Source organism: Rousettus aegyptiacus, unplaced genomic scaffold (assembly GCF_014176215.1).
Source record: "Rousettus aegyptiacus isolate mRouAeg1 unplaced genomic scaffold, mRouAeg1.p scaffold_m13_p_1, whole genome shotgun sequence".
Taxonomy (NCBI): domain Eukaryota; kingdom Metazoa; phylum Chordata; class Mammalia; order Chiroptera; family Pteropodidae; genus Rousettus; species Rousettus aegyptiacus.
Genome location: NW_023416284.1, coordinates 27,432,985 through 27,446,806, shown reverse-complemented (window position 1 = coordinate 27,446,806; position 13,822 = coordinate 27,432,985). Strand labels below are relative to the sequence as shown.

Below are 13,822 nucleotides of genomic sequence, written 5' to 3'. Positions count from 1 at the left end.
AGTTCAAAATACAATTTTTTTTTCCTACATGTGGCCCACATCTGTCTTATTTACTGCTGTATATGCCTTAACACTAGGCCTGGGACATTATAGCTACTCAATACTGGTTGAATAAATGAATAAGAGCAACTTATTCAAAAACTTCCTTCAATAATTCAAAGTCATTATTAGGGAAAATAATTATTGAACTATGCAAGAATTCAATGAAGCCTTAAGAGGCTATCCGCTATAAATGATTATTTGCTTTTTTACAAAGTGGTTATTTTCTCCTATTTCTTATAGAATTTTTATATATTTAGTAGTTTCTTACCTCCTTCCTGGATATTGAAAAATGATTTGTCGAATAATGAGAAAGTATACATTAAAAAAAGTTAATAAATTAACCAGGCTGTTACTTCTCATACTCTAAATCTCATTATTCTAAAAGAACAATGATCATTTTGAGCTCATAAAAATGATTTTATAATCTTTGTGACCATGGTGTCCAGCATTTGCCCAAGGTTCCTACTGGCCCACTGCCCAATATGGGGCCTGTCTGGGAGATGTGAAATTAACCTCTTTTTGAATATTTGATGTCTTTTTGGTCTTCTGAAAAAATTCAGAATTTTTCAAATATATGGGAATCTCCTTTTAGGTATATAGGTTCCTTGTTTATTGTGACTTGTCTAGTTTTCAAATTCTATATCTGAATTTCTTTTCAAATATATTTTTGATTTCGTTTACTGTTACTCTTTTTTCTAAATGTATACTTGAATCACTTTTTAAACATTTATTATTAGTCTTTTGAATTTGGTTTACTTGCAAGTACAAAGCCCTCCCTCTGTGAATCTTAATATAATTCCCAGAAACATATATGTAGGGGAATCTTAATTTATACAAGAGGGAACCTCTAAAATTAAGGTATAAATACTGGTCAGAGGAAATGGACCTACTCAGAACAGGGGTTTACAGCACCTACCTGGGTGTTACTGCCATCTGACCTATCCTCAGAGCTCTGAGACTGAAGGAGACTCTGATTAATATGGCTCATCTCTTCTCTAAGTCTCACAGCTTCCTCAAGTTTCAAGATCAACTGCTGTTCTTCACCGTTTATATCTTGGTTCTCTTGCAAGTCCTCCTCTTTCTGCCTCTCTCTTGGAAGAGTGTCTTCCTTTACTGACTCCTCTGGAATTTTCTTCTGCTTACTTTCTCCTAGTTCAGAACTTGGTGCAAATATAACAATAAAAACTATTGAAATGTTTATTCTACTAGCAGAATAGAAAGGAAAAAAGCCTACCAGTCAAGAAAGTATTGCAAACAAGATTTTCAACTTGAATTCCATAGCACAGCAGTTATCTTATTCTTATAAGTAAAACTCAAAAACAATGAGTCCTATTTTTTAAATTTATACTGGGGAGGTGACCCATCGTAGACTTTTGTCTACACTCAAACAACCAGTTTAAATGAGTTTTTTACTTTTTTAATTTTTAGTAAGGCATTGGGCAAACACAGCTTATAAATTATATATATATATATATATATATATATATATATATATATATATCATGTATTATATATATAATCACTTGATAAGTACCAGGCACTTTGATAGGCACTAGGACTCCAAAGGAATTTAAAATTTGGTGAGAAATAAGGATAAGTAAACAAATGACTAGGTTTAACAACAGTAAGTAGTCCGAGGCCTGATGGATAAGTAGGCACAACCTAGGCAAATGTAAAGGAAGGGATGTGAGCTTACTTGCATGTGTGTATGATGTATATACTGGGGGAAGTGTTAGTATAGATGAGAATAATAAAGGTATTCCAGGATGACTTAATAAATAAGGTGGGTAAAAGCACAGAGGTAAAAGAATGAAAGATCATTTGGATGTTATACAGTAGGGAAATCAATTTTTAACCAGACTTTGAGATTGGTTAATAAAATGGCTGAATGTATAAATATTCCTATAATCACTATTTAAAATAAAGATGTAGAAATGCCTAAAAGAATGAAAGATAAGCCAACTTGAAAGTGATAGAAAGACTATTCAGCAACATGAAAAATACTTACTAAAGGAAAACAGTGGAACAATAAATAATGTATATGTATGTGTAAGTGTCTAAATATATATAATACATGCTATGGGAAGTATATATATATAGTAAAAGCTGTAAAGGAACAGAAAAAATTGTGTCTAGGGCATTTTTTTTTCCATTTAAAATTCCTTTAACACTATATAAAAAAGAAAAATAAATATTTTGTTTTGAACAACAGTTTTTTAAGATAATACAAATTATTCAGAACAATATGAAACAGAGTAAAATGCTTTAAAAATGAATATCGATAAAATAACAATGATTTTATTTTCGCCCATCTTTCATAAACTTTTTCTTTTCCTACTCCCAATGGATGCTACATATATTTAAGACTGGGAAAATGCAAATATATATCTCAGATTTTTAAAAGTAGAAAAACTGACTTCTGCTTCTAAGAAGATGGAGTAGACATACTTTTCTTGATTTCTCCTGACAAGTACAACTAAAAACCCTGGACATTATATATAAAACAAACATATGAAGAATCTGAAATGAGCAGAGTAGAAGGCAGACCAGCTTGAGAACTCAGGACTCAAGGAATGACATGGCTGTGAGTTTCCTGGGTTTTGTTTTTTGCCTCATTTATCATAGACTTGGACTAAAGAAGCTCGCAAACCAGAAAATACCAATGAGCACAGACAAAAAAGCATGTACTCTTTAGACAGAGGACCAGGAAATGGACACTCAAGCAAGAAAAAACCTTTTGGACAATGCTTGTTTTATTCTAGCCAAACACTATAGAAAAAAGTTGTGGCCTCACCCACAACCATATCAGCAAAGGTCAAGTTGTAATGTTATACTTCCACCTTTACCAGGCTATTATGAGGCACCCCAACTCCCCTGCTGGGTGGTGTCAGAGGCCAAAAGGGAGCAGGGACGTTCATCCCTGCTAGGCGGGAACAGGCATGGGATTTCTGAACTTCCACCTTTCCAGGCAGTGAGGAGATACTCTTCTCCTTTTCCACTGGAGAAGCGTCAGAGAAGACCGAATGCAGAACCAGAACTTTCACCACCACCCAGTATAAAAAGACCATCCCTACTCACCCTCTTCATGATATCATGGAGGCCAAGGGGGAAGCAGTAACAATGCATTCCTCCCACTCACAGCCAGAGCAATATTAGCAGAAGCCTAATGGGGAGTAGAAACTCCCACCTTCACCAGCAGTAACAAGAAGCCCCTCTTTACTTGGGTCTCCACAGAGGCTGAAGAGGTAACCTTGGCTTCTTCCCCCATCCTGGGGTAATAATGAGACAGCACCCACTTACCTCCCCTGCCAGAGTGGTATCAGAAGAAGTCAGCTAAACAGATTTAGAATAAAACTAGACTGTTGTCTATCACCACACACCAAAATTAACTAAAAATAGATTAAGGACTTGAATATAAGAATGGCAACAACACATTTCATAGAAGAAACATAAGAACTGAACTCATGGACCTTGGACTTAAAGAGGATTTTATGAACTTGATCTCAAAGGCAAAGGAAATCAAAGCAAAAATAAATGAATGAAACTATATCAAACCAAAAAGCTTCTACACAGCAAAATTAACCATCAACAAAGAGACAACCATCCAAAAGGGAAAATATATTTGCAAGCAATGCCTCTGATAAGGGCCTAATATCCAAAATATACGAAGAACTCATACAACTCAACAACAACAACAACAACAATAACAACAAAACAACAACAACAAACGAAGAATCCAATTAAAAAATGGGCAGAGGACCTAAACAGACACTTCTCCCTACAGGACATAAAAATGGCCAACAGATAAATGAAAAGATGCTCAACATCACTAGCTATTAGGGAAATGCAAATCAAAATCACAATGAAATACCATCTTACACCTGTTAGAATAGCTATTATTAACAAAACAAGTAACAACAAGTGTCAAAGAGGATGTGGAGAGAAAGGAACCCTCCCTCATACACTGCTGGTGGGACTGGAAATTGTTATGACCACTATGGAAAACAGTATGGAGCTTCCTCAAAAAACTAAGAATTGATCTAACATATGATCCAGCAAGCCTTCTATTGGGTATTTATTTACCCCAAAGACTTGAAAACATATCCAAAAAGATATTTGCACACTGATGTTCATAGCAGCCTCATAAATCATGGTAAGGGTTTAGATTTTGTTTTAAGTGCAATGGGAAGCCATTGAGAAGTTTTGAAGAGAGGGAGTAATACCAATTCAATTTGGATTTTTAAAAGGCAACTTTGGTTGCTCCATAATGGACTGGGAAAGAGGTATGGAAGCAGGAAGGCCAGTTAAGATATTGCGATAGTCCTAGTGGGTGAAACCAGAGTCATGGAGTAGGGTAGTAGCTGTGGAGATACAGATAGAAATAAAAAAGGATTTAATATTTTGTATTAAAATATTTAAGTCTATGACCATGCCACTCTGAATGTGCCTGATCTTGTCTGATCTTGGAAGCTAAGCAGGGTCGAGCCTGGTTAGTACTTGGATGGGAGACAACTTAGGAATACCAGGTGCTGTAGGTGTTAAAAAAATTTAATATTTTATATTTTCACAGTAGAACCAACAGGATTTTTTGATGAGTTAGATGTGAGGGGAACTAACAGTGGCTCCTAGGTTTTGGTTTGATCAACTGTTTGAATGTGGAAGGGACCCATTTACTGAATGGTTTGGACAAGTTTGGAAGAAGAGGAAAAATATATCAGCAGTCTGTGAAATAGATATAATCCGCTTTCAAGTTGAACTGGAAATGAAAATTAACTTGAACATTTATCGAACAATTCTGCTAAAGATAGCAAGGATGCAGTGACATGGTGAATGAAGAGTGTGTTAGAAAATATAAACCTCATTAAGGCATTAAGGTCGAGGGAAGCTATCAACTCTTTTGGCCCAAGTTTTCTAAGAAAGAAAACTCAGGCTGAGATCAACTGGGCTCTGTAAGGCTGGGGCTGTCACTGGGAGTTCAACCTGGGTTCAGTGGCAAGTACATAATGCGAGTGGGGGGGAAAGTGCATTCATTCAGATATTTTTTGAGTACTTACTATGTATCGGGCATTGTTCTAGACACTGGAGACAATCCAGAACAAGAAAGAACGGGCTTCCATTCTTCCTCCCATGCCACCCCTATGTTATGCATATACAGAGACTAAGTCCTGAGCAATTTTCAACACCATAATTTCAACACCATAACACCAACGACCTTTCCCACTCCTGCTGATAATTTGCTAAGTACGTGATTGTGACTGAAATAGTCACTTCTGTTCTCTTGGTCGGAGACCACATTTGTGAAACATAAAACTTAGCTAATGATCAGTAGTTTTTGAACTTATCTTAGCTGTGGACCTTTTCTTGAAGTAAAATCTTACGCAGAACTCCACATATAAAACAAATAAAAGTGGATCTTCTGCTAAAATGGGAGCACAGGGCTCACTGTCCCATTCATCTGTTTTTCTTCAGCTCCCAAGGTGCTTTCTGAACCCCTGCTCCAAAGCTCTTAAAGTTTGAGAAATAAGTGTGAAAACTACTATAATCTCCTTCAGGTCCCTCCAGTTCTAAGATTACGGGCTTCCATTACTCTATAACAAAAGCACTACAAACAACAGAAAAGCTAGACAGAGTCCATTACCTTAAAGCAAGTGTCCCCAGTCCCTGGGCTGTGAACTGGTACTTTCCCCCTGTAAAGGTCACTCTAAATTTAAAAAGCATTTAAGATGGTATAAAATTCAGGGGCCCAAAACTAACGAAACTATCTTCTGTCTTAGAACATGTATGAAAATATAAATTTGGCTCTACCTAGACAATATGTTTCCAGTTTATTGATGACATATCCTTTAGTATGAAATATAAGTAAAAACAGACTGTTATCATTTTCTTTTGATGATCTAGTTTTAGGCTTTTGCCCAAACAAAATTTGAATACATCTATTAATTTTCATGTCAAAATAGAGTAATGCATTTGCCCAAGCCTCAAAAGTTTCTGTGAAAGATACTTTTGGTGAAAAATTAGAAATACAAGAGTCAGAGGGGAAGATTAACCAAAAGACAAAAAAAAAAAAAAAAAGGAAGAAAGAGTTTCATAAAACAATAATCATATGCAATTATAAATAGCAAAAAAAAAGAAACCTCTGTAGAGTATAGTCTTAATTATGTAAATATATATGTGTGTGTGTGTGTGTGTGTGTGTGTGTGTATACATACAGACACACACGGAAAAAAGACAAGGAAGAAAAATTAAAAATTAGGATGTTAATAGCTCTCCATGGTGGAAATTATAAATTATTATTATTTCCTTGCACTTTTTCATGCTTTACAAATTTCCATAAAAAGCATATTTATTTTAAAAAGCAGGAAAAATAGTTTCTCTTTGGAGAATGTTTACTTATAACTAATTTTTCCACTCATATCATTTGGAAATGAATGTCAGATTCTTATAATGATCAGGCCAAGTAAACTGTACCCCCACCCCCAATAATTAACATGACATAGGATTTTCTCAATTTACCAGAGTTTCTCTTTCTCTTCCTTTGGGTTTTGAACTTCTGCTTCTAAAATTGGTACTTTAGATACAAGATCTTTACAGATGTTTTCACTTGTAATTAAATTAGCATCTGCAGTTTTTCTCCCTACAGTAAAGTAATTTAATTGTTCAAATTCTTGTGCAAGCTTCAAGACCTGTGAAGTTAAATGAAAAAACAAATATTCTATTTTGCATATCTTATGCACAACTGTGAAAAATGTATAATGATTCCATTAAATGCTTAGTTATTGCCTTAAGTAATATAAATTGACATCCTGGTTTAAGTTTTCTTCCAATTTAATAATTTACAGTTGTTACATAATCTCATCCATTTTTATCACAGGCATAAGGGTACATCAATCCATGGTTATTAAAATAAAGGAGTATTTTTGATTTCTGGGATTGGCTTCTCACAGTGCCCTTTAGGGTTTTCTTCTATCTTTTGACAATCAAAAACTGTGATATATAGAGTTTTACACTATTATTACATGTTTTTGTTCTTGTTTTGAATGTACTTCACTGATTCATAAAATTAATAGTATACTGTTAAAGAAAACAATAGAAAGAATGTTATACATACATTACGGAAAACAAATTTCTTACAGTCTCATCCTATCTGTTTGGAAACATTTAAATGTGTAAATGCTCCTGGACTGGTTCTCAAACTTTAGTGTAGAAGAGCAGCTATCACCTGAGGATTTAAACATGAAACCTCATGTTGCCTCACAGATTCAGAATCAGTGGTTTGGGCTGGGAAATGGGGACTTGCATTTTAAATAAATTTCTCAGGTAATTCTAATGCAGGCAGATGCTTTGAGAGTCACTGTTCTGTTGTGTGATTTGGCAAAACATTTGTTCAGGTTTTTAAAATTTTTGACAGGTTCCTTTTCTCAAAGGTTGCTCCTTATTTCTTCACATAAAATGAAAGAATCTTCCAGAAGGCAGAAGAAAGGGTGGGAAGAGGGTAGTTCGAAGAATGGAAGATGGATTCCCAACAAAAGATTGCATTAAGATAGACAGCAACTTGCCTGACTCCCATTCTGAGCCTGTCTGAAAATGCAGGTTTTTACAGTAATTGTGTTTGATTTTAAAAACACAATGAACTTAATTCTAAAGGTCAGTTTAAGTTACTTTAAGAGACCCCTTTGGTTTTCTCCGCCTTTTCAATTCTCTAAAGAGAAAGTACAGTGCATGATATAGATTATAATCTCATAAATCCATATAATCTCATAAAAACTATAACCTCTTCAAGAGACAGCATTGGTCTTGAACTGGGTCATAGGGTATAGGTGAGAGACTACAGCACATTTAAAGCATTTAAAACATGAGCAATATGGTCAAAGGCACTGGTGTGGAATTCAGTGTAGAGTATTTGAGTGGAAGTAGAGGATGGTCTTACTGAAGTAGAGGCTACAAGACAAGGAGTTGAGGAAATAAGGTAAGAATGAAGGTAGGTTTCAGTTAAAGATAAAAATTCTTAATAAGTTTGGATTACTTTTGTAAGCAGGAAAAAGGAGATTCCAAAATGCTACTTCACTGATTTTTATGGTCAATGTAAAAATTTAAACATTACAAGTAATAAATTTTCGTTTCTTAAGAAGAAAGCCAAAAGGAATTTAAATGATATTATAGCAAACTGAGAACTGCTAAAGGTTTCTGAAGAGGATGTTGACATTAATACTGAATGTTTTCCAGGTATTCTGGATTTTCACATGATAAAGTTGGTGTATATCTTAAGTAGGTAGAAGCTTTACTCTTTTATCATGAAGAAAGTTAAATTCACAAGACCTTCCATGATACAGATGTGGATAGAGCAGGATCAATTCTGTTCCGCAGGCTCCTCTCCACCAAAATTTTATCTTAGTGACATAGCTCTATCTAATACTCATCTATGTTTAAATATCATGAAAAGTATTACACAGATTGTTTCACTTTCTGCCTGAGGCCCTAGAGTAGGGAGGACAGACCAGACAATTTGGCAGTTGTTTAAAATCTCTGAGCCTGGTTTTCTTATCTGTAATTTGAAGATGCTGGCTTGCATGAGCATATCCCTTCCAGCTAGAAAATTCTGTAACTATGAATCTAAGTACTGTGACCCAAAGAAAAGTATAGGCTATAGAAAACTGGGGCTTTAGTGAATACATAAGCTACACATTTTAAAGCCATTCTTAGCAAGACTACTTCTAAGTCTAAAGCACTCTATGGTCTGAATAGAAATTGGAATAATATTAAAGAATTAAAGATTCAAAACAAAGTTTTAATGAGTAAATGTTTGATGGGAAATAGAATACATAGTCTCAAAGTATCTCCCCACCAAGTACTTATTAATTGCAAAGGAAACAATAATAACTTTATGGTGAAGAAATCTGGCAGATAGTATCAACCAAATGATCAATAATAACATCACTAGTAATAGAGCGAAAAGATATTATGTGTTCCCTAATATAATGCACTGAGAAGGCTAAATCATTTCTGCAGTATTTCTGCCAAAAATATGTAACCTAAATTATATTGGGGAAACATCAGACAAATTCAAATTGAGGAACATGCTTCAAAATAAATGTACTGGTACTTTTCTATACTCTTCAAAATTATCAAAGTCATGAACAACAAAGAAAGACTGAGGAACTGTTGCAGATTAAAGGAGCTACAGAGAGATAACAATGAAAGTAATGTGTGATCCTGGATTGGATCCTGGACTGGAAAAAAAAAAAAGTTCTTCTTTTGCTATAGAGTGGAACAATTGGTGAAATTTGCATATGAGCTGTAGACTAGATAGTAATACTATACTGATGTTAATTTTCTGATTTTGAGACTTGTACTGTGACAAAGAGATCTCACTGATTTTAGCAAACATACATGGGCATACTTAGTGGTAAAGAAGTATTATGTCTCCAACTCACTCAAAGGGTTTCAGAAAAAAAAGTGTGTGTGTGTGTGTGTGCACACAAGCACATACATGTTCACACAGAGGAGAGGATGATAAAGCAAATGGTGCCATGCTAACATCTGGAGGGGGCAAGGTATGTGGGAATTCTTTGTAGTATTTTTGCAACTTTTCTGTAAGGCTGCAATTATTTCAAAGTAAAAAGTTTAGCTCATTTTGTTTGTTTTGTTTGTTTGTTTTAATAAGAAAAAGAGAAGAGAGAGGGAAAGCCAGATTACCAGGATAGTGACCCGGACCTCTTGTTTTTATATTATATTCTTCCCACCTCAGTTCACCCTCTGTGTTAAATTTTCTGCTGATATTTTGAAACACCATATCATTTAGATATACAGTGTGATGACAACTCGCCTTGCTGACAAGGTCCCACAAACAAGGCTTAGATGTAGGCCATTTCCTACGTAGCTAACCTGCTAGGCAGCAGCAAATCCTCTGTTCTAGACCTTTTCCTCCCTAGGTCACATACTATTTGATCCATGTCCCAATTCCTCAGCAACTTGCTCCTTGCTCTCAGTGTAACAGCTTCAGGCAGAATAAATTAGGCCTCAATTTAGTCCTCCACTTCACAAATGGTATTAAAATAAACACGATATATTTTAAACGCTGTGTTCAAGCCTCCACTCCATCCTACCATTTTAATCAAGATCAAGAGAGTGACTGAGGAAGGACATTTTCAGCCAGGAGTTGGTGATAACCTAGTAGGTGGGACTCCAGAAAGTACACTCCAGGCAACCTTTCCATCTGCCGTTGCACTAACCCTGGTCTGACAGCCATTTTTATACTTGGGGAACAAACTAGGGTGAAGACATTTAAACATTTTCCAAATTCTAAGTATAAGTCTAATTTCAGTATAACTAAGGAAGATGTTTTGATTATAAGTTTTAAAGTCAAAGACATGTAAGTAAACTTTTGTTTCTATGTTTTTGCATTTTTTATTGTGGTAAAATATATGTAACACAAAATTTACCATCTTAATAATTTTTAAGTGTACAGTTCAGTGGTATTAAATTCATTCACATTGTACAACCATTACCACCATCCATCTCATAACTTTCTTTATCTTGTAAAACAAACTCTACGCCTATTAAAGAACAATTCCCCATTCTTCCCTCCCCCATCCCTGGCAACCACCATTATACTTTCTGTCTTTATGATTTTGACTACTCTACTTAGACTACTCACATAAGTGGAATCACATAGTATTTTTTTTTTCACTTCACATGTCCTTAAGGTTGATCCATGTTATAGCATTTTGCAGATTTTCCTTCATTTTAAAGGCTGAATGATATTCCATGTCATGTATGTTCCACTATTCGCTTATCCGATCATCCATTGATGGCAATTGGTTTGCTCGCATTTTAGATATTGTGAATAATGCTGCTATGGATATGATTATACAAACATCTCTTTGTGACTCTGCTTTCAATATTGTTGGGTGTACACCTATAAGTGGAATTGCTAGATCATATAGTAATTCTGTTTTAAAGTAAACCTTTTATATTATAGTATGTGCTCCAAAATTTAAGTTGTTAGGAAGCTGATTTAAAGTAAAAAAGACATGGATTGATCCTGAGTGAAGTAGTGACTTTAGTCTGAATGTTTATCCAGAAATTAGGCTTGACTTATAATCCACACTATATGGTAATTTATTTTATAATAATAAAAGAAACTCCAATTTCCAAATCATCTCTTACTAAAAATTATTTTCCTTTGATCTTATCCTTATAAAACATGTCATACATTGAACATTTAAAGACTTCATAATTCAGTCTCACCTTTGTTTCTAACTCAGAATTCTCTCTTTGTAGCTGGTTATAAGCTATTAAAAAATGGTTTCTGTCTTCTGCTGCCCCTGGAAGACTTTGAATTTCATTGTAAAGGCACATAAGTTCTGACTTTGATTTTTGCAATTCCTGATAAAGAAATGAAGATATTTAGTAGAATAAAATAAGACTTTCCCCATAAAAGGTTTAATATATCTAAAAAAAGAATCTTTAAAATGATTCTGACAACTTTTTTGTTTTAAATATTTTAACCTATCCTCTGGCAGCAGGCTCCTTTCTTAGGAGTTAAAACAAATGTTATTCCAACCAGTTAATTAAATTGAGCATTCTTAATTTTTATCAGTTAACGGGCTGAAAACCTGGATTTCTAGAGTCACTCCTGCTTTACACAAGGCTTGCATAGAGGTAGATTCTTCAGCAATTCCAGTTTGTTATATTACCTATTTTAAAATGGATCTTTTTTTAAAGTTGCCTTTTATAGAACAATATCCTATATGGTTTACCTTTAATCTTATGACAACCCCATGAGGTAGGGTTATTGAAACTGAGGCTCAGAGAACTTAAGTGACCTGCCTAAATTCACAGAGCCTGGAAGTGGTAAAGCTGAGATTCAAACTGTCTAATTTCAAACTCTGTGTTCTTAACTACAAATTATGCTACCTTACTCAATAATGTATCGTCAGTGATTTAATTAACAGAGGTTTCCTCTAATCCTCTGATTTTTCTTTCCATGAGAGAAAACATTTTAGTAAGATGTAGGTTTTTTGTTTTTTTTTAAATCAAATTTCTACACTGATGACATGGAATATACAGTGTTTGACTGGTGAATGACTGAAGCCTGAGAGTCAGTCTGTAGTACTCTATGAAAGGAACAGGTGATATAAAATTTATTTCAGAAGAGGAACTACTTGGTATATTCCCAAAGCTCTGAGCTTGGAGATGGAGGAAAATGTTGATGAGGAAGGCATTGGACAAAAAGGAGAGAACGTAGAAGGGGCCATCCAAAACCACAGGAAGAGGGCAAGTGGTATTGATTTCCTCCCTCATTTCATGGAAAATTCCCATATGTCCTCAGGATGGGATTTAGGGCAATTCACTGGCTTTCACCCACCCTGCAGACTGATTGTCACCATTCTCTAAATTGGGGATCAAAATTCTAAATTGGTGAACTCACTTCCAGTTCTCCCTTCCAAATATGTGCTGGTTATGTGTCCTGATAGACCTTTCCAAGATGGCAGGACAAGAAATTAAAAGGAGAAACAAGTCCATGATTCTATGACCGCCATAATAATCAAACACCTGCTACTTAAAGGGCTGTTCATAGCTAGTGCTGGAACTCAGCTGGTAGAAACAATAGTCACCCCATTATTACTAATAAAAACACATCCTATAGCTACAACTTATTTTAAAATCAACATAAATGATAACATGAAATCCCTAAATAAGAAATGCAAAAAAGAGGAAAATAACATCCTAAATGGCAAAATACCTCATTATCAATTTTCAAATCCATCTGTACAGTATTAAGATCTGGCGTCAATTGCTTTTTCCTTTCTTTCTCTCCTGACAACTCACTTTTGGATATTTTGATTTTTTCTTGGCTCATTTTCAATACCTGCAGAAAGTATTTTTAGATAATTAATTCTATATATAATAAACATGCTTCCTATAAATTCTGATGATGATATTTACATGCCTAACTCAAATATAAAGTCATCTAAAAAGCTGGGAAAACTAGTTAATGGCACCATAGTTCATAAGATACATTTTCCCTTCTGAGATTGGTTTCTCAAGAATAAATGGAGCTGATGCTTGTCGTATGTACATCATAGCCATGAGAAGAGGAGTAAAATGTGATTTTGAAAGCATTTTGTAAATTTTAAGCACCTACCAAATATAAGGTATTATTGAAATCTTATCGAATTGATAATAATTATTGCAAAAACAATAATAGCAGTTACCCTTTCTTTAGTGCTTATCATATGCCAGATGTTATGGTAAATTCTTTAGATGCATTATCTTATTTTGTTTTACCAGAATTCCTATGAGATTGGAACTATTATTATGCTCTTTTTATGGAGAACATAAGTGAGGTAATTTCCTCAAGGTCACACAGTCAGCACTAGGATTCAAACGAAGTCTAACTTATAAGCCTTTGTTTTATTTTACTTATTTTTATTGAGGTATAATTGACATATACCATTAATTAGTTTCTGGGGTACAACATAACAATCCAATATTTGTATATTTTGGAAAATGATCACAACAGTCGAGTTGACATCTGTCACCATACCTAGTTATAAAATTTGTTTTCCTTGTGAGAGAACTTTCAAAATCCATTCTTCTAGCTATTTTCAAATATGCAGTGCAGTGTCATTAAATATAGTTGCCATGCTATACATTACTTTCCTCTAATTTATTTTCTTAATTTCTTTTTCTGATAGTTTGTTATTAGTGTATAGAACCAGAACAGATTTTTGTATATTGATTTTGTATCCTGCAACTTTATTAAATTCATTTATTA

At 34.4% G+C, this 13,822-nt stretch overlaps 1 protein-coding gene and 1 pseudogene across 5 annotated transcripts in view; one reads left to right on the top strand and one right to left on the bottom strand.

Annotated features, from left to right (window-relative positions):
* The window catches only part of CCDC30 (coiled-coil domain containing 30), a 92,365-nt gene that overhangs the window by 47,184 nt on the left and 31,359 nt on the right, over positions 1–13,822 (bottom strand). For 2 of the 5 annotated variants that reach the window (XM_036232718.1, XM_036232719.1), the window contains exons 7-8: positions 12,788–12,913; positions 11,290–11,427 (exon numbers count right to left, since the gene is read on the bottom strand). The exons of 1 other annotated variant lie outside the window; for it this stretch is intronic. In XM_036232718.1, coding sequence (XP_036088611.1) covers positions 11,290–11,427; positions 12,788–12,913 — 264 coding nt within the window. Of the gene's footprint in view, positions 1–958; positions 1,203–6,555; positions 6,726–11,289; positions 11,428–12,787; positions 12,914–13,822 lie in introns of all 5 variants that reach the window. 2 more of the 5 variants (XM_036232716.1, XM_036232717.1) reach the window with 2 other exon arrangements.
* On the top strand, positions 4,462–4,580 carry LOC118605298 (annotated as a pseudogene).